The sequence below is a fragment of the Sphaerodactylus townsendi genome, linkage group LG04 (genome assembly GCF_021028975.2).
Source record: "Sphaerodactylus townsendi isolate TG3544 linkage group LG04, MPM_Stown_v2.3, whole genome shotgun sequence".
NCBI lineage: Eukaryota > Metazoa > Chordata > Lepidosauria > Squamata > Sphaerodactylidae > Sphaerodactylus > Sphaerodactylus townsendi.
Window position 1 is genome coordinate 100,530,216 of NC_059428.1, and position 20,443 is coordinate 100,550,658.

General features: G+C 42.4%; 2 protein-coding genes across 5 annotated transcripts in view; both read left to right on the forward strand.

Annotated features, from left to right (window-relative positions):
- Positions 1-436: 436 nt before the first annotated feature.
- SULT1C4 (sulfotransferase family 1C member 4) lies at positions 437-13,945 on the forward strand. 2 transcript variants are annotated; one of them, XM_048493917.1, is made up of 8 exons: positions 437-643; positions 1,262-1,440; positions 2,874-3,002; positions 4,378-4,475; positions 5,033-5,159; positions 8,693-8,787; positions 12,879-13,059; positions 13,246-13,458. In XM_048493917.1, exons 2-8 carry the CDS (start codon positions 1,269-1,271, stop codon positions 13,356-13,358), a joined length of 915 nt encoding a protein of 304 aa, XP_048349874.1. In that variant the 5' UTR covers positions 437-643; positions 1,262-1,268; the 3' UTR covers positions 13,359-13,458. The 2 variants fall into 2 exon arrangements, with proteins under 2 accessions (XP_048349874.1, XP_048349875.1); XM_048493918.1 differs by lacking the exon at positions 12,879-13,059 and having other exon boundaries at positions 13,246-13,945.
- A 474-nt stretch (positions 13,946-14,419) lies between these two features.
- The window catches only part of GCC2 (GRIP and coiled-coil domain containing 2), a 43,559-nt gene continuing 37,535 nt past the window's right edge, over positions 14,420-20,443 (forward strand). For 2 of the 3 annotated variants that reach the window (XM_048493611.1, XM_048493613.1), the window contains exons 1-4: positions 14,420-14,538; positions 16,594-16,656; positions 17,966-18,050; positions 18,957-19,024. In XM_048493611.1, coding sequence (XP_048349568.1) covers positions 14,533-14,538; positions 16,594-16,656; positions 17,966-18,050; positions 18,957-19,024 — 222 coding nt within the window. In that variant the 5' untranslated portion in view covers positions 14,420-14,532. Of the gene's footprint in view, positions 14,539-14,802; positions 14,913-16,593; positions 16,657-17,965; positions 18,051-18,956; positions 19,025-20,443 lie in introns of those variants that run through there. The other variant, XM_048493612.1, reaches the window with a different exon arrangement.

A 20,443-nucleotide genomic window follows, 5' to 3' on the forward strand; every position in this document is an offset into this window, starting at 1 on the left:
GATTCAGCAGGTTCGCACCACTTCGGCAGAACCGGTTGTTAAAATGGTGCTTGTAAACAACCAGTTGTTAAATTATTTGAATCCCACCACCAGAACCAGTTGTTAAATTATTCGAATCCCACCACTGGGTTGGGGGGAAACAGCAAGATGTAAAGAGCTATATACTATTACATGTACTTGAGAAGATTTCTGGCCTGTTCTTGGGTCCCAAGACTCCCAGAGTAGCTTACAATATGTATAAAGTTCTCAGTTGAACCTTCAGCAATGTAAAAAAAATGTCAGAACAGAAGTGAGAGGGGGGAGCCACCCTTAGATTTTAAAGAAAACAACACAACTATAGTGATTGGCTCCTGCTGAACCACCCTCTGCTTCCTCCTTTTTTCCGTATTCTCATGTGCTAACTCTGATTAATCCCTCATAACACTTTTGTCTCTAACATTCCTGGTTAGGTATAGAATTAGTGTACACTATCCTGCTCACCCAGGGAAGATTTCTAAGATCTGGATTTCACAGCTTTGTAATTCAGGGTCCAATACCTTATATTGTGAAAAAGACAACAATTTGTTCAAAGAGCAAGGACATTCAATTTAAAAAACAAAAACAGTGGAAAAGGAATCCAGAAAATCACCCTTCACTTTGTCCTGTAAGTACCCTTTTATAACAGATATATTGTCCTACAGATGCCTTTGGGACCTGTGAGTGATGGATAGCAAGCCATATACAACAAACAAAATGTCTTCTTTCTGGTCTGTTTAATGGGAAAATACATACAGCAACTTGTAACTATTCCATCAGACCACTGTTAAGAAATAAATGAATAAGCAAGCATCATTCGGGTTTCATTTATAGTTAAGGAATAATAATTGTTGATTTTTAAAGACTGTGCTATAGTTTAAATGTCCTGGGAAAAGTTTGGGAGCTTACCCCTACACCTTGTAAGCCTACTGTATTATTTGCCAAATAATGGATCCCAAATGCTCAGTTTGCATCGTGAAAAATCAAATAAAATGTTCTCAATATTTTCTGTACATTTCTTCTATCAAAATTAATAAGATGAGCCCCTTGTGCTTTTAAAATCTAAATCTCTTATTTCACTGCAGGCAATCTATTACTCATTGTGGCTCAAAGGGAGATGTTCAAATTATTCTTATCTAATGAGTTCTTAAAACAGTAGAATAATTTTTTATGGACTTAAACTGCGTATTATCCTGAATGGCTTCAATCATATGAAATGTTATTGAACTGTTCGTATGTGACATAGGTTCTTCATGTCTGCAGAAAAGTTTGAAGCAATTAAAATAGACTGGGAAGTGACCCGATATGAAGTTGCAGAGGTAGAAGGGATTCCTTTTACAAAGAAAATCTGTGACAAGTGGGATAAAATCTGGGCTTTTCAAGCCAAACCTGATGATCTTCTCATATCAACTTATGCAAAGGCTGGTAAGTGTGGGCAGAAAAGCAAAGAAATGAAGTATGCACTTCCTTCCTGGCCTGAATACAGTGGTACCCCCAATTTATCTAACCTGGAATAGGCTAAGATTGTAATAGCTAAATCACTTCAAGTTCCTACTTCCCCACAGTATTATGTTGTATACCACTTAGGAATTTCCTGGATTTCCCCTGCTGTTGCCCAAACTTGCTGAAATTTTAGAAAAGATTGCAGCAAAGTCTAGATGAGAGATGTAGGGACAGGAAAATTAGGATTTTCTTGGTCTCCTCTACCCAGCAGCTGTTTTTCCACAGTGGCCATTTCCTTCCCTGTCACTTGGGGAGGGGGGCCTTTTTAAAAAACTGGCAACTGAATATTGTAATATTGATGTATAACAATATGTATAACAATCTCTGAATTCCCAGTTTTCATTTTTTTTAAAAAAAGCAAGTCTTTAGCACCTTTCTTGAGGAAATATATATCACCCCAACAAAAGGAAGTATAATTTATAGATATAATGAAATTCAATTGCTGGGGTTTATTTTAATCTGGAAAGCCCCTTGTGTGATGTGTGGGGGGGGGGGTAGCTGCTAGGGGTGAGGAGGATAGGGATACACGGAAAGCTGTCATGTGGAAGCCCTGTTGATGCTACACTGTATTGGTAGTTGTAGCAACAATTAGGAAATTACAGTAACCTGTATGAAAAATATCCTTGTGACTCATTGGGGTCTAGTCAGAGGTGGGAACCAGCAGGTTCTCACAGGTTCCGGAGAGTAGGTTACTAATTATTTGTGTGTGCGGAGAGGGGGTTACTAATTGGTGATTTTGCCACGTGATTTTTGCCTTAGTTACGCCCTCCTCTCAGCAGTAGTGCGCAGAACTTGAAGCAGTCTAGCAGGAGGTGCACTGGCGTGCGTGGCAGCCTGCGCCTGCGTGCATTCATTTCCCGCCCAAGGACCGGCGCAGCAGCTGCGTCCTTGCCACAGCCCCGCCCAGGAATGCCCCGCCCCCAGAATGCCCGGCCATGCCCCCGTCGTACCCCATTGGCACTACGCCACAGTTTGAATCCCACCACCATAGGAACCTGTTACTAAGATTTTTGGATCCCACCACTGGGTCTAGTTACAGTTAACAAGTGTCCCAGTGTAGTGAGAGACCCCCTATCCTTTGCCACACAATTATGGTTAAACCATAAGTTTCAAGCTAATGCTAAAGCATCACCTCTGTGCAATGACATCCCTTCTGAGTTGTGCCAGAATTGACATTATTGTGTCAGGAAAACAGATAATTTCCCCCTTTTCCCAGTCCAATCATAAGTCTCTGTCTCTTCCACCTCTCACCAGTTGCCATTCCTGGCAATTCTAGCCGTAGTCCACAAAGGTTTATGCCGCAATGAATTAGTTCATTGTTTCAGTGCCTTTGTTCTTTTTAAAAATCCTTTCAGGTACAACATGGACTCAGGAGATTGTAGACATGATCCAACATGATGGAGACATTGAGAAATGTAAACGTGCTTCCACTTATGAACGCCATCCTTTTATTGAATGGATTTTGCATGAACGTTTACCCCCAGGTAAGCAACAAGTAACCAGAAATGTAAGTTAAAAATAATTTTGAAGTTAGCAGATACAATATTGCTAATAAATTGTAAAAGCCTCTGACATGATTCATGAAATTCTTTTTAATTCATGAAATTATTTACAAAAGTATTTCTTGATAAAAGAAAAAGCAACTCTCCTTTTTTATATACAAACAGGTATCACATCTGCCCAAAATGTATATAAACAAATAAATATACATCTAGCAATATGTATCTTCATCTCTCCACATGAGACATAGAACTGGATGAGAACAGTATATGATTTAAAAAAATTATATTGTCTTTTTAGAGGATTATTTTAAAATAAAGGTCTTGAAATTTACAGAGGGATAACAGTCTATAGCTATCCTGAAGTAACATATTTTGTTCTGAAAGAGCATTCTCTTTGAAAATTCAGATAAATGAATGAAAAATTCGTCCTATATCACCACCTTGCTACTGAAAGGAGAATATCATTCTCTCCCCCCTCCAATATTTAGTTTTTCATTTTGAACATTTTCTATCATCATAAGCAAACACAAATTTCCTGTAAATAAACTCCTGAGCAAATTGTCTTGAGAGGAACAAGTGATTAGTCACAAATTAATCAGGAGCTAGAATTTACTTCCAGGCAAAATTCCCATATTAAATGATGGTATGAGACAGTATATATGACTGATTTTTAAACTAAGATCAATGTACACTGAAAGGAGACAAACATCATAAAGTACAATCTTCACAGCCCAATCCAGACTGGGGGGGGGGGGGAGTCTGAAGTGTAGTGTGTGTCCTTCACACCAATGCATTTGCTCGCCCCGTCAGCAAAAGCGGCATCTACACCAACGGGGAGGGCAAACAGGATGACAGCTGGTGCCACACAGCTTCAGAACACTCAACCTGGAAGAGGCTGTCTCTGCCAGAGCCACACCCTAACATTGGCATGATAGGGGGTGTGCTAGGGGAGTTCCTGGGGGTGGAACTGACTTTAATCATTTTCCACCAGTCTTTTGGCCCAGGAATGGCCCCCTTCCCGGCTGCAGACTAAGCCTGTTTGTGCGATGGGGCTATTCAGAGGCCAGGAGGGTTTTTGAATTTCCCTCCTTCCTGCACCACCCAAATCCTCTTTGGAGGCGGTGCGGCGTTTCCTTCACCACACCATCCCTGGCCACCATGGATTGGGCTGTAAAAGAGTTATTCCATTCTAAGCTTATTAAAATGAATGGGCTTAGACTGGAGTAACTCTCTTCAGGATTGCAGTGTGAGTTTTCACTGCAGGTTAATTATAACAGAATATTAGCATTGTTGAATTTGTCATAAATATTAAAGAAATTAAAAGAATACTTATGATTAACAGTAGATTTTTACACAGGCTGGGAACAAGCTGAAGCAGCGCCCTCACCAAGGACACTGAAAACACATCTCCCTGTGCAGCTGATACCCCCATCCTTTTGGGAGCAAAACTGCAAGGTAACGTGGTGGACAGAGACCTGGATCTCTGCAATACTAACAGATTTCTGATGTAATATTCCTCTGTAGACTGAGAGCCTGCTAAATATGTACCTGGAGTATACACTTTTATGATGCTCTAGATATGCATTATGAATTGTATGACTTGGGCAACATGTGAGGTTTCTTTGTGTGCAGTGCCTCCATACACGTGAACCAGAACCCAAGCACAACAATGGAACATTTGTGTGTTCTCCATATCACGGTACAATGATTGTGCATAGCAGATACAAAACAGTAACCACACATTCCTGATTAGTGCTATCAGCAGGCTTCCATTATGCATGAAGGTAACATCTGGGGAAGTCTATCCTCCTAGATAAATTTGATAAACTCCTTTGATGATTCTCCACTACTGTCAGCAAAAGAACCAAGAAGCTTAATTAAAACACAGACTTATCAAAAAACGCTTAGGACTTGTTAACAGTCTACTACTTGTCTAGTTAATTATCATCTACTTAATGTTGGTGTGTAAAAAAAAGATTTTGGAATCCTCTTCTCTTTTATACACAATCCAGATAATCTATGTAGCGAGAAATGCCAAGGATAATGCAGTATCGTACTACCACTTCCACAGGATGAATCAAATTATGCCTGAGCCAGGAACATGGGAGGAATTTTTGGAGAAATATATGGCTGGAGAAGGTGAATATGTTGGTTATTTTTTAAATTTTAAACTTGTAATCTGTCTCTTTCATATAAAGTCCAGTCATCAGCCTTTGTTTTGATTAAGGGTCTAAACTTTATTCTGAGCATTGCACAACCACATGGAGATAGTCTCTGGCAATTGTTTAGACACAACTCATACAAATATAAAAAGATCCTTGCTGGATCAATCCAATGGTCCATGCAGTTGTCTTGAATGACTAGAAAAAGGGCACAGAGGCCTTGTGTAGCCTCCTAGTACCAGTATCCAGACGTTTGCTTCCCCGCACTTTGAAGGTTCCCTCCACTTCCCATAACTAGCAGCTATTGAGAGATCTGTGTTTCATTAATCTGCCAGTCCCTTTGAAGATATTTATGCAAGTGCTTACCACGAAGTTCACTGGTAGTGAATTCCATAATTTAATACTCATTGGGAGCAGCAGTGGCGTAGGAGGTTAAGAGCTCGTGTATCTAATCTGGAGGAACCGGGTTTGATTCCCAGCTCTGCCGCCTGAGCTGTGGAGGCTTATCTGGGGAATTCAGATTTGCCTGTACACTCCCACACAAGCCAGCTGGGTGACCTTGGGCTAGTCACAGCTTCTCGGAGCTCTCTCAGCCCCACCTACCTCACAGGGTGTTTGTTGTGAGGGGGGAAGGGCAAGGAGATTGTCAGCCCCTTTGAGTCTCCTGCAGGAGAGAAAGGAGGGATATAAATCCAAACTCTTCTTCTTCTTCTAAAGTACTTATTTTTGTTCATCCTATTGCCCATGAATTTCATTGGGTATCTCTGTTTAATATTATACAACAGAGAGAAAAAAACCTCTTTATTTACAACCACTGCATAATTTTCAGACCTCTGTAATAATTCCACTGCTACAAAACTGAAAAGTTCCAGACTCTCTAGCCCAGGGGCTGGCAACCTTTAACACCCAAAGAGATATTTGGACCCGTTTTCCATGGAAAAGAAAACACTTGGAGCCGCAAATACTTTTTGACATCTAAAATGAAGATAACTGTATATATTCTCATGCAGGGAGAAGTTCCCTCCTTTGGGGCCCATTTTTACCCATCAAAGCAAAGGGGGGGGGGGTAAAAAGCCTGTTGTTTTGTACATGATTCAAATGACCAGCAATAGAACCCCCGTTTCACACATTTCTCTTTTCTTGTGTTGAAAGACACTGATTATGCCCCCCTCAAAAGAACCCCCTCAAATTCCACTTGGATGATGGATCAAAATTGGTGGCTTTAATGGGGTTGTCAACTTCCGGGGGGGCTGACCCCCCCCCGAGAAAATGTTTGTCATGGAGGGTGGTCTCGACAGCCATATTCCTCACTGAGCATGGCTCCCGCCCTGGTCCCAAAAGCCACAGCTTCTGAGAATCTACCCCAAAATGTCCTGAGATTTGCCTGCCAGGAGTTGGCAACCCACGACAACCATGGCTGAGGATGATCCCAGCATTCCTCCCTTCAACGATCTACAAGCTTACCCTCCACTGGCTTACTCTGAAGTAAACCTTCCAAGATCCATGTGCAAGCCTTTCCCCATGCGCTCCTGCCCTCCTTGGCAATGCAGAAGCAAACAATTCCCACCCACCCCGCCTCCTCATCAAACAGCCCAGATGAGTGCAACCTTGCAGGGCTGCAGGTAATAACTCCTTTAAAACCTGACATCGTATTTCTCACCTGGACTCAGCCAGGCTGCCATCTGTCAGGAAAGCCCCTGGAGCTCAGTGGGGCTGCTGGGGGGGTCTACAACCCAAGGTGGCACTGCTGGGGTCCCCCATGTGGTCCCGCCCCCCAAGAAGGACCCAGGGGAGGGGGAAATGAGGCCATCCAAAGCAGGGTTGACCTCTGACCCCCCATTCAAGGGGGTGGACTGAGGTTAAGATTGCGCTTAAAATCTGCGCTTCTGCAACTCCCTCCCATTTTCCGCCCTTTGCCGCTCATGTGTTCAAGAGAATCCACCAGCGGTGCTCCGCCCCCACCCTGCATTGTCATCACCAGCATCAGCCAACCAGGCAGCTGGGACAGGGAAGCCAGAAGTGGCTTGGGATAGCTGTAGCAGGCTGTGCATCTCTAGGAACGGGGACTCTTTCCCATTAACCCTTAGGGCGACTCTCCGAAGGAGGTTAAGAGGACCCAAGCCACGCGGAGCCGCAGTGCAAGGACAAAAGAGCAGCGGGTTGCAGACCCCTGCTCTAGCCTTTCCTCATTAAAAGTTACTATAAATCCTCTAACTATCTTGGTTGCCCTCTTCTGCATGTTTTCTAGCTCTGTAATATTTTTTGAGGCACAGTGACCAAGATTGTGCACAGTGTTCCAAATAAATATTCCAAATAAGGACTTTACAGTATTGGCCATCTTATTTTCTATCTCTCTTCTAACAGTTGCCAGCAGGGAGTTTACGTGTTTCGCAATTATGCTACAGTAGGAGTTCAGCCTCCAGATTAAGTGGTGCATGGAGATTTCCCAGAATTACAACTTATTTCCAGGCTACAAAGATAAATTTCTGTGGAGAAAATGACTGCTTTGGAAGGGGGACTGTATTGCTTTATGCACCTGCTGAATTGCTTTTCCACCTCCAACTCTATTCTCTCCAGGCTCTGCCCCCAAATCAACAGTAACTTCCCAAGTTAGAATTGCTGACCTTAACACACAGTGAGTCATTCATATGATATAGAATGTCTCCATTATAATAAGGCAAGATGTCTTGGTGGCCAAAACTCTGGTGGCATACCAAAATCTAGATTTTTTTAAAAAATGGAAGGACATTTCTTGTTTCCAGTCAGATCTTCTGTGAGGGTTGAAATAGCCTACTTCACAATTTTAAGTAGAAATGAGAAGGTAATTTTCTTATACATTTGCAACAGTGGCTTGGATGGCAGCATCTCCCTCAGATTCAGAATTGTATTTTTAATTGACAGAAGTGTGGATTAAAGGTATGAGAAAGGGATCTGGGATGGGTTCAGCATGAGGCAGATGATTTAGAGAGTTCTACTCATTTTTCTTGCTAGATGTATCCATTGTTCTCTTACTTCATTATACTCTTAACTATAAGATATCTACCTTTCTCTTAAGGAAAAAGTGCTGAGATGAATTATTAATAACTCCAGCAAAAGTAATTCCAATTCATAGCAGATACTAAGCTTAATCATCTGGACTTGTGTGTATTCCAGATCCTGAAAAAATTGACTTTTAAAAATTCCAACATTTGCCTTTCCTACAGTCATCGTCCATACAACTGTTTGAATAAATGTTTGTGAGTCTTAAATAAATTTATTAGTTGTTTGGTTTTATTGTATTTTGTGTTGTAACTTTATGATTAATGTATATGCGAATAAAGGCTATGTATGTATGTATGTATGTATGTATGTATGTATGTATGTATGTATGTATGTATGTATGTATGTATGTGGGTGTCATTACTAGACACTTCTAGACAGTTCTAAGGAAATAAATTCCTTCATTTGAAGATGTTAATTTTCTTCAGAAAGGAGATTGAACCTTTCACTTAAATTAGATTTGTTTTTCAGTGCTCTGGGGCTCCTGGTATGATCACGTAAAGGGATGGTGGAAGGCAAAAGATAATCACCGTATTCTCTATCTCTTTTATGAAGATCTCAAGGAGGTGAGCATTATTTTTTCACACTTCCATCAAATCTGATTATACCATATCCCATTGAACTCCAGGTGACACAACTGGCTTTGATTGAAACATACCAGTTAAACAAACTAATGGATTCATATCATCCATATGCTTAATATTCTGCTATTGGGAAGTAGCATATCTAGATGATCTCCAATAGATAGAATTTTGTTAATAGCAAGTTGAATGTTAGCTTAGCAGCCTTCCCAACAAAAACAGAAGAATATAGGAGTTGCCTTGCTGTTTCTGTCTGTATTTCTGGGTACACGTAACAATGGAATTAATTTTTCTTTATGCACAGCATCTGCCGTTTAGATATACACTTCCTCTTGACATGGAAGCTCATCATTTAAAACTTAATTTGCACTCCAGTGATTTGTGTAATCCTTTTCAGTATCATCTTAGCCATTAAGAACATAAGAACATAAGAACAAGCCAGCTGGATCAGACCAGAGTCCATCTAGTCCAGCTCTCTGCTACTCGCAGTGGCCCACCAGGTGCCTTGGGGAGCTCACATGCAGGATGTGAAAGGAACAGCCTTCTGCGGCTGTTGCTCCCGATCACCTGGTCTGTTAAGGCATTTGCAATCTCAGATCAAAAAGTTCAAGTTTGGTAGCCATAAATCGACTTCTCCTCCATAAATCTGTCCAAGCCCCTTTTAAAGCTATCCAGGTTAGTGGCCATCACATCTTCTTTTAGTGAATTACATTAGCCATCACATCTTCTTTTAGTGAATTACATGTTCATCTACGTGGTTTTCATGTGCAGGCCTGCTACAGAGTATTCTCACAAACTTTCTGGTGCCCTCCCCTTCCTCGGCAAAGCAGCCTTTTCCCACCAAAAGGGTCACATGACAAGGATAGGGGAGAGTACTTGTCCCTCAATTCTACCTCTGCAGCTGTGGAGAACAGATATACAATTTGGGATCTGCATTTTTTTTCTTCTGAGAGAAACTTCTATTACTAATTTTGGCCAACCTGTAGACATCATAGATGGTAACAGGCTTTCATTCTTTAACAAATGCCATCAGTGTGAAGGAAAAATGGCTCAAAATGATGGCCATCTCAGCTGTCTCATGTGCCTTACTGAAGACCACATTCCCACTTGGCAGCTTGGAGAATCCAGCAGTGAACAGTTAATTGGATGGGATGCAACAAGTTCTTATTTCCTCTCAGAAACTAGAAAATCTTATGCTCTAAAATGGGCCAATTTTATAATTCCCCCCAAAGGGGAAAAATCCCACACCACTGTGATTTACTTACTGTTTTTGAGTACTTCATTTAAAAGATAACGGACCATCCCATTCAATAATTAAAATACATTTAGCTGCAATTTCAGCTCTCTGGAGTTGGAGAAGAGTTGGATGCTCTCTGTTATGTAAAGGGCAACTCCACCCCCAATGCGCCCTGTCCTATCCTTCCTATAGAGCCTTTAGCTTGGTATAACAGCATCCCACTGGTTCTCCTCATTCCACCAAGTCTCTGTAATGCCCACTATATTAAAGTCCTCCTTCAAAACTCTATACTCCAGCTCCCCCATTTTAGGTCGAAGGCTTCTACTATTAGCATAGAGACACCTGTATACCCTGTCTCTGTCCTTAACCTGGGATTTATGTGCTTTACCCTCAAGTCTTTTGTAGACACTTGTCACATGCACATTGCTATGTTCCTTGCTTGTATGTGGTTGATTTAGAAAAACCCTCCCTCTCTGTCTGCATCCCCATAGATACTGTATTCCGAACCGAAGTCACCTCAACTCCTGTCAGCTTTCCCAGGAGGATCAGTTTAAAAAGCTGTTCTGCCAATTCTTTTTAATGTTGAGCACCAGCAGCCTGGTTCCTCTTTGGTTAAGATGAAGCCTGTCCCTTTTGTACAGGCCTGCCTTGTCCCAAAAGGTTCCCCAGTTCCTGACAAATCTGAAACCTTCTGCCTTACACCACCTTCTCATCCACGCATTGAGACCCTGTATCTCCGCTTGCCTAGCTCGCTCTGCACGTGGAACAGGTAGCATTTCTGAGAATGCCACCTTGGGGGTTCTGGACTTCAACCTATTACCGAGCAGCCTAAATTTAGCTTCTAGAACCTCCCAGCTACATTTCCCAACATCGTTGGTGCCAATGTGGACCACAACTGCTGACTCCACCCCAGCACTGTCTAAAAGCCTATCTAGACGAAGCGTGACATCCGCAACCTTCGCACCAGGCAGGCAAGTCACCATGCGGTCATCACGCCTCTCACAAACCCAACTCTCTACATTTCTAATGATCGAATCACCCACTATGAGGAGCCCCCCACCTCCCTGAGGGGTATCCTCAGTGCGAGAGGATTGCTGACCACCAGCTAAGGAAGGGGTCCCATCTAAGGGAGCATCTTCCCCCACCTCAGACTGGCTCCCTCCGTCCCCAAGACCTTCATTCTCCATGACATCTGAAGAGATGTCACCTTGGGAGTGGGACCCGGCTGTCTCATCTGACACCCTCTCTGCCTCTTTCATCTTCTCCAGGTCTGCCACCTTGGCTTCAAGAGAACGCACACTATTGTTTGCAAGTGGATTTTGCTATTCCACACAGCTGCAAAGTGCATTGAAAATGGATTGAAAGTGCATTATTCTGCATGTGCGGAAGGGACCAATAATATCTATCCCTGTCAAGGCACCTGTCGCCCAATGGAGCCACTCTTTGGTTCTTACCCAACCCATTAAAAAGCCTTTCGAACCCATGTGCTGTGGACCTTCTATCATATAAAACTTCCTTCCCAGTACCTATCACATCAGCTAAATAGGTGGGGGATTTCCAGGCCCAGAGACATGACCCACCCTCTACCAGGTTTCATTGAGATAAGGTTGTTCTGCCCCCCAGTCTCACATGCTTACCTAAGGTGGTCTCTACTTTCCACACTTCACAGGACATAGTGGTGTCAGTGTTTTTTCCTAATGCACAGGACAATATTGAAAAAAATTGTACTCTCTTGATCTCAATGATTTCATGTTAACAGAACATCTGCATTTAGGCTGGACGATAACCTTTTGTCTGTTTCAAGGGATCATATAAAGGGAAGCAGGTTTCCTCACAAACGTTGTCCTGGATGGGTCTTAATGGCAATTCGCCTGGCCTATGCTTCAGCAAGTGTAGCATGCCCAGACACAGTTCAAGCTCACTCCACGAGAGCACAGTCTCCATCAGCTGCTTTCTCAGCCAGAGTTGATCTTCTCAAGATCAGCAAGGCTGCGTTGTGGTTGCATGAATCCATCCACCTTTGTCAAACATTGCCGCATTAATGTGGATGACGCAAGAGAGGCAGCTTTGGGGACAGTCTCACACCTGCCTCTTTCGGTATGTGAGCTTGCTATTCTTTTAATGTGGGACTGCACATGAATATCATGTGGATGAAAAACACCATTGCTCTTACCTGTAATTGCTATTCATCTAGTGGTGTTCTTTGCAGACACACATCCCTCCCTCCTTCCCCACTGTGGACTGCTATCTATAAATTTAATTCATTTATTCTTCCCTGTTAGGGGGCTGTTTTTCTGTACTGTAATAAACACATTGGCATCTGCAGCAGGAGAACTGAAGGACAAGTGCTGTCCCATGATCCTTTGGGTTGGAAAGGCCAGCTCTGCCTGGGAAGGGGAGGGGAAGGACACTCAGTGCTTCAGATCTTTCCAGAAAGCTAGTCAGAATTAAGTTGAGCTATTTGGCAAAGAAAATATCAGTGCTAACCCCCTCAAGGGGAATATAGCCCAAGAAGAAGGCCTGTGCATGCACAGTCCCCATGTGGCCCTGCACAGAAGACCACTGTTAAAGGTAAGAGCAATGCTGTTTTTACATTATTCACTCTATGAAAAAGAAATTGTTTTTGTCTGTTCTGAATCTATCTCCCATCAGCTTCACTGGATAAAACAGTGTTCTAGTATTATGAGACAGGGAGACACCTTCCCCTTCTCCATTTGTAAACTGAAGCAGTAATATTTGAGTTATTTAGAGAGCATTTGCTACATTCAAATAATGTTTTTTCCCCTTTTCCCCTTTTTCTCCCTAATTCTGTTATTGGCTAATTTCACTTTCTCTGTAGAATCCCAGGCGTGAAATCCAGAAAATATTGCAATTCCTGGAAAAAGACCTGGAAAAGGAAATTCTAGATAAGATTATACATCATACACAATTTGAGATCATGAAAGATAATCCTATGGCAAACTACACTGCCTTTCCTTCAGAGATAATGAACCATAAAATCTCCCCATTCATGAGAAAAGGTGCTAATTGGTTGTGTTTCATTCATTCATTCATTCATTTAGTAAACCTCTTTACAAATGTAGTTTTTTTTTGTCAATAGAACAATAATTTGATCTACTAAAAAGGAAAACAAATTTGATTTCCTGAATGAAACTTAAGAATTTTCGCTGGTTATAACTGCTTCTATCGTTTTCTTCCTGCTATAGGAGCTGTTGGAGACTGGAAGAACTATTTTACCGTTGCACAAAATGAGAGATTTAATGACGACTATAAGAAGAAGATGGCAGGAACTTCTCTCACTTTCCGCATGGAGCTTTAAGGAGGAATTGATTTTCCATCATACGATTACCACTTCCCACTATTACAAGCCACCATTAATTCTCTGCAGAATCTTGTTATCATGGCGATATTCATTTTCCAATTGTAATTTCACATCTTTGGATGTGATTTTGTTAAGATTTTATGTAGACAAGCATTCCCAATGAACACTGTAGAATTGTCAAATCTGTGTTGAACAATTCCTGGAGATTTGGGGGATGAGCCGGGGAAGGGCAGTGAGTTAGGCAGGGTATAATGCCACCACGTTCACCCTCCAAAGCAGCCATTTTCTCCAGGATAGCTGATCTTTGTACAGAGACCAGTTGGAATTTGGGGAGATCTCCACCTGGAAGTTGGCAACACTAAGTTACACACATGCTGCCCTAGAAAACCTTGCTGGCCCTGAGTTTTGCGCTCTTATGCATTATGGTAATTTTTGGCTGTTTCCTTCTTTTTGCTTTTATTTTTTAAAAGATGTACTTCTGACAAGAAATGAACAGAGGCTCGTTATGGGTAGAGATTGCATTTATATAATTTGCATGTCTGGATGTGATCCAAAAAGCATTGTAGAAAAGGTACTTTAAAATTTTTAAAAATAAAGAAATCAGATCAGCCACAAGCAGGCATGCAAAGTAACTCTTCGTCACTTGATCTGGCTCGTGATATCGAAACCACACATGTAGCCCGAAAGCAGAAAGTACACGTTTATTGTGTGCGCAGACAACTTGGGTCACAAACTGAATTTCCTTCCCCAAGGGCATTGATTTAAAAGCTTGACCTGTTCCGCACTTGGAAACGAAATATGCATTTGCTAAAAAGCGCTCTTGGTGGCGATTCTTGTTTTATTTTTCCCCTACATTTATTTATTTTTATTTATTTATACTTAACACTGCAACACCAGTAACAAAGCCCTTCCAATGGAGAGGGCGTGGCCTGGGTGAAGGGAACTAAGCGCTCTCCGTCAGCTGTGCGTTGCTGTGGCAACAGTACAGGGACCACTGCCGGAAGCGGCCGAAGTCTCCCTCGGAGGCTTTCGGGCGGATTTCATTGACGTTGCCGGAGAGCGCGTACCGAGAGGGTGACGAAAGCGGAAGGGGCGCAAGAGGCAGCGCTGCGGGATGCGGTACTGAGCGCAAAAGGTTGCTTCTTCTCCCCGCAACAGACCCTGCCCCGCAATGGAGGTAACGGGGAGGAACTTGAGGGGAGGGGGATTCACTACGACCCTTGCGCCCTCTGGCCACATTGTCTGTTGTCTCGACTGTGTGAGGACTTCCATTTTGGCCCCGCCGAGCTGTGTGCATGGTCTCCAACCCCAAAGTGAACCCTGCTTATGGAGGTTAGCCGGGTTGGGTTGATTTCCTGTCCCGCACAAATAGCAGGCACTGCCCTCCCTTTCTCATACCCCCAACGTTCCGAGGATAAATTCCAGAAATCTCACTATTTATTAACTCCCTCACTGTCAAGACTAGGATGCTGCCTTCTCCAAGGGATATGTTCAGGGCTCGTCAATTTCTGCTTCTTTTTAAAAAGTAGCCAGCCATGCGCTAGCACAGGGGTGGGTAATTATTTTTTCCATGGGGCCGCATAAGAAACAGAAAATATTGTGGAGGGCTGGGCCAAAAGGCAGGGGGGCGAGGCGGTTTTGAAAGCCCCGCAGAAGCCGGCAGCCAAGCCAACCGGCTTCTGCCGGGCTTTCAAAGGGCCTTTCCCCACTTACCGTAAGCCCCGCGCTACTCTCCTCATGTAGCGGGTAGCGAGTTTGGGCTGAAAGTTTTACTGTAAGATGGCATGCATTCAAAGATTGAAAAGTTTGTTGAGTCACCATGTGAACTTTACTTTAGAGTAAGCCTTCTTAGTGTCAGGTTAAAAATCTCCTGCAAGATCTTTATCTGTTTTCGTGTCATTTGCCCATTAGATTTCCATTCAGCTCAATTTTGTTTCTTGGTTTATTTACCTGCTATATGAGGCCACTGGCTTCTGTTTGGAGATATGGGCTGAGCAGTATTGGTGGCTTCATTGTATTGATGACTTCCAGCTATGCTGCTTCAGGTGAGGCGGTGGACTGACTGGACAGATTCCTGTAATCTTCATCAGGCTAAAGGAAGAATAAACTTCAACTCAATCCAGACAAAGTGTAAAATATTGGTGATGGGTTGCCTCACTAACTGATAGACAGTGTCCCAATCTCCTTAGTCTACATTTTACTGGGTTTCTTGGATTCAGTACTATTTATGATTTTTCAGATAATAACTATTTTCCTTTTTCCGAGCACCTCTATCAGCTGCATCCTTGAAGGTGGAGAATTTGCCACTACCCTATATGTCTTAGCAATATCTATATTATATTATTGGATTCTTATTTTTAATCATGCTGCATAGATGACCGTAGTATTGTGTTTGCTTTTAGTGTTTTACATTGTGTATTTTTATTTTGTGAAAATTGTAAAGTAAGAAAGGTTATTGTCATTCATGAAAGACTGCTGTTTTAAACTTTCATTGATAAAGAACAGCAGATTGACTGTTAGGTGATATGACTGTTTGCACTGGTATTAAGAGAACTTCTCTGATTATAGTTCAGTTTTCGGGTCAGATTAAAAATACTGGCATAACAAGGGATGAGTGCAGACCCCTACCAACAGAAACTCATTAAAACAGAGTCTGCTGTGAAACAATCAAATATTTATTGAACAGCTTCAGGCACGAAGTCTCTAAGGAAGGTCAGGGCAGTGGTAGTCACTTCTCTTATTCTAGCAAGGTTTCTGTGCCTTTGAAATTTACCCTGCTACCAGAGTTACAGTTCTCTTTCTCATCATTCCCATGTTAAGTACAATTTGCTGATCAAATGACTGCCTGTCAAGCAGCTTTCAGTGGTGGAGAAGTCAGATTAGGCTAAGAAAGTTAGCAACCATCCAGTAGAGCAACTACCGGTATATGTTTACTGGGTCCTTTCAGATGTTTTTAGTGGCATGGCATCAATTTGAATGAAACTTAGTTGCTATCCTAAGCAATTTACAGAACGGTCTTAGGATTGTGCAGATATTTTGTCAGGTTGTTTGACATTAGTTTGTGGGCCAGTTTGACATTAGTTGTGGGCTGCACTCCTTTATTTGGTTTCATCTTCTATATTATATTTTGATTGCTGTGAGCTGCTTTTAAGGACTTTTAGTTTGAAAGACCAGAATGAAGATATAAGTGAGGTTTCAGTTCTGACATAATAGGATGTTATTTGTATTACAGATGCAAGATAGCGGACAAGAGACTGCAGCTTCTCCTTCTGCCCCTGGAACAGGAAAGTCAAAAGTACGTTTTTGTTTTCTTTTTAAAGAAATATATTACAGCTATGCAACAGGATGTTGTAGCCTCTGTTTCCATTTGTCAAATGTAGTTGACAGCTGTTTGCTGGAAGCAGATGGGCCAACCTTCTCTGCTGAAAGAGCGGTTGGCAAGATCTGGCTCAAATATTTTGCTTTTCATTTCCTTATTGCTCATTTGTTCTTCATTCTTGTAAAGTCAAAGTGCACTTTTTACAGCATTCAGCCATTTAACCTAAAGGTTCTCCTAAACTTTATCAGTTTGGCATGCCTCAGTTGAGGACATTTCACCAGTTTCTCTAATTGTTAATCCTTTCAGTATGACTCATTAAAAACTATTTGAGATCCCTGCTGTAGTCCCCTGTTGGCAACAATTCCTGCACACACATCCCATAATCCCATTTTAAAAAAATCAGCAATTCACTATAATTGCAGCATTATACCAAATCATCTACCAGATTTCCTCAGTTCTCTGCTTTCGTTTTAGAAATAAATTAAGTCTCTAGCCTTTTCCCTGATATAAAAAGTAATGACAGGAGCTAGAGACTTGGTTTTTAAAAAAATGAATGCTATGAATTTTAAGAATGTGATAGACAGATTGTTGTAATACTGTAGTGATATTCAGTTACTGATTTTTAAGACCTTTTGGTGAAATGGAAGGGCTTCTGCAGGGGTTTGAGACAAGGAGAATAGAGTAGATGTTGAACAGAACTGGGGAGATCTGGACTTTCCTATCCATAAAGGTGCCATCCCAGCTTTCCTGCGATCTTTTCCAAAATGTTGCAGTAAAGCAAGTTAGGGAAAGACAGTGAAAACTCAGGAGGTACACAGAAGCACCACAGTGGTGTGGACAAGCAAGGGGAAAGCTTCCTTCCTATAGTACCCAGTCCAGGGCAACCCTTTTCCCCCTCCTGGACTTATAATAGAACAGGCTGCCTTGACCAGATGCCTTCAGAACAGAACTCCTCAGTCCTCTTTCTGTGCTCTTTCTATGTTCTTTCTATGCTGGTTCTGAAAGTCTTATGCCTGTTCTAAAAATCTTACTGGTCTAGTGATGGGCAGCATTTTCAAACCCCTGTTGCGTAACTGAAAAAAGTATTTGGTCTCCCAGGGAAGCCAAGGGCTGTTGTTGAGTCCCTGTGCCAGGAGAATGCCAGACATGCATCCATCTGAGATGGTGTTCTGAATAGGCCCATCTCAACAGATGTTAGAGAACAGAATGGAAATAGGCACTTGGTATTCTTGGTGAGATTAAGTTCATACTCTTAAATTACAATATACACTAATGCGTTTTGCAGCTGGATACCTTACCCAAAGAAGAGCTCATCAAATTTGCAAAGAAGCAGATGATACTTTTACAGAAAGTTAAATCTCGATCTGCGGGTAAGTTATTGCGCCTTAGAGCGGCATGGCAGAGTGAATGGGAGAAGAAACAAATGCCCTGTTAGGTTGCCATTATCTGCAGCAAATAAGAAGAGTGCTGAGAAAATAGCTTTCAAAATTCCTGGGAATTTCCTGTATTCCAATGTCATAACGCTCCATTTAAATCCAGTTCAAATCTCTGTGTGTGCGCGCAAATACGGTTTCTTACTGTACCGGTGCATGTCATTTCCTTCTCCCACCAGTCTCTTCCCTTCATGTGCCAAGAACTTTCCAGCTTGAGCCAGTGGGCCTGATATCTGAATGCAGGTGCCCCTGTGAAGTGTGTCCCCACAGACAGAAACGCACACACATATACATGAATCTAAACTGGTATTCAATCAGTTTGCGTCGAGCAACAAGTTTTATTTCATCAAAGGATGTCACAGGGAACTGGAACTTGATCAAACCTGGAAGTTTTCTGTTCATGGAGGGGGGAGGCGGGAGGAGTATAAGCACAGGAGAATGCTGTGGTTGCATCCACTTGGTGTTTGAGTGGAGTTTGTCACCATGTCAGAATGCAGCTGTTATGAATGTCTGATCTGCACATGCTCCTGTTGAAAACAGCAAATAGCTGAAGAGTGAACTTTGTGGTTGCAGTCCATACTGGAAATGTCACATCTTTCTGTCCTTCGTATTTTGTCTGATGGGATGTAGCTCTCTGGTCTTTTCCACCCCTCCACTCCTTTGCATTTTGTGTGTTTTCCATTAGTCTAGCTGGGCTTCTGGGAAAACTTTGGACCAGCTCTTAATTTCTGGTATTTATTTGCAGTTTAAAACAGTTGCAGTTGTGCAGTGGTTTAAAACAGTTGCAGTTGTGCAGTTGTTGAAATGAAATGGATTTAGAGATCATATATTTTCCGCCCTTAGAACTGGAAAAGGAACTTGAAGAACTGAAGTCAAAACCTGCTGCTGGAGGGACTGATGATATTATTCAGGTAGGAACATGGTCATTTTGCCTTTCGTGTTGTGTGCAAAGGTGCTCCATCTGTCGAGAAAGAGGGTGTTCAGTATAATGGGAGCGGTCTGACTGGTGTTACATAGTTCACATTCCTCCTCTTAGCTGCTTGGGAGGTTGTTAACGTATGAACAAAAATGTAAGAGTGTAAGACGGAACACACTCAAACCAGTCGACTTTATATTAAAGGAACGAACTTTATTGATTTGTGTAGCCCTAGGTACAGGGTGCTGGAACTGAGGGTTCTTGCCCTCAGTTCCAGTATATATAGGGTGTGCGGTAGGCGATCCTTAGTGGTGGCGGGAACGGGAGTTGCTGGGGAAAAGGAAACTGAGACTTACTGGAAAGGCCTTGGCCCTGACAAAGAGGTTCTGTTGTATTAAAACAGTGATGGCGAACCTATGGCACAGGTGCCAGAGGTGGCACTCAGAGCCCTTTCTGTGGGCACGTGTGCACAGAGTTCATCATGGGGGGGGGGCGAAAAATCACCCCCACACACACACCTAACCTGGGCATGATCCTTTACCCAGGAGTAAGCTCGGTTGCTGGCAATGGGGCTTCCTTCTGAGGAAACCCTCCTAGGGTCATGATTCACCCATTCGAAGCATTGCACGATTGCTTCACTCTGCTTTCATACTCTCGAAAGTAACGCGTTTACTCGGAGTCACAACCGCTTAAGCCTAAACTAAAACCTCAGTATTCAGCTTAAATTGCCATGTTGGCACTTTGCAATAAATAAGTGGGTTTTGGGTTGCAATTTGGGCACTCGGCCTCGAAAAGGTTCACCATCACTGTATTAAAACAATGTTTGTGAGAACTTTCTCTTGGAGACTGCTTACATCATGAGAATAGAGCACAATGTGCTAAAACCTGCAAATACTGTTCTGGCTGCTTTTCTCATTTTCAGATATTTTCTGGGTTTGGTGTAGAAAGCTGTTGATCAGAAAAAGTATGGCACAGGGAGCAGGAATGTATTATCTGCTTTTGTTCTGCCCCCCAAGTGAAACAATCAGAAGGTGCCCTGTTCTTGGGTGGGGCGGAGTGGAAGAGTCACTTGCCAGGTTTAACAGTTCAAATAAAAGATTTATTACTTAGAAGAAAGGAGACCCTAACTCCTCCCAGGGTCTGCCTAAAATAAGGTACTTGCTTGTCTGGAACAAACTTGAAGCTGTAGACTTTATTCTTTCTTGGCTGCTTTTCTTTGCTTTCTTTAGGTTCCTTGAGCCTTTTATCTGGATTCTACTCTCTGTTAACCTTAACTTAAAGCTCGCTGTACACCTTAGGATGTAACGTATACATCAGACTTCTAACTCCTTAGGCACCTTGAACTGACTGACTGAGCTGAACAAGGGAATTACTGGGTGATAACAGGAAAACTGCCTCTTGGAAGATTTCTTAG

Coding starts and splice junctions, on each gene's coding strand:
- SULT1C4 (XM_048493917.1), top strand. CDS start 1,269: ATGTCTGCAGAAAAGTTTGAAGCAATTAAAATAGACTGGGAAGTGACC. Junction 4,476..5,032: donor TTTGGGAGCAAAACTGCAAG/GTAACGTGGTGG, acceptor TACACAATCCAG/ATAATCTATGTAGCGAGAAA. Junction 5,160..8,692: donor GAAATATATGGCTGGAGAAG/GTGAATATGTTG, acceptor TTTGTTTTTCAG/TGCTCTGGGGCTCCTGGTAT.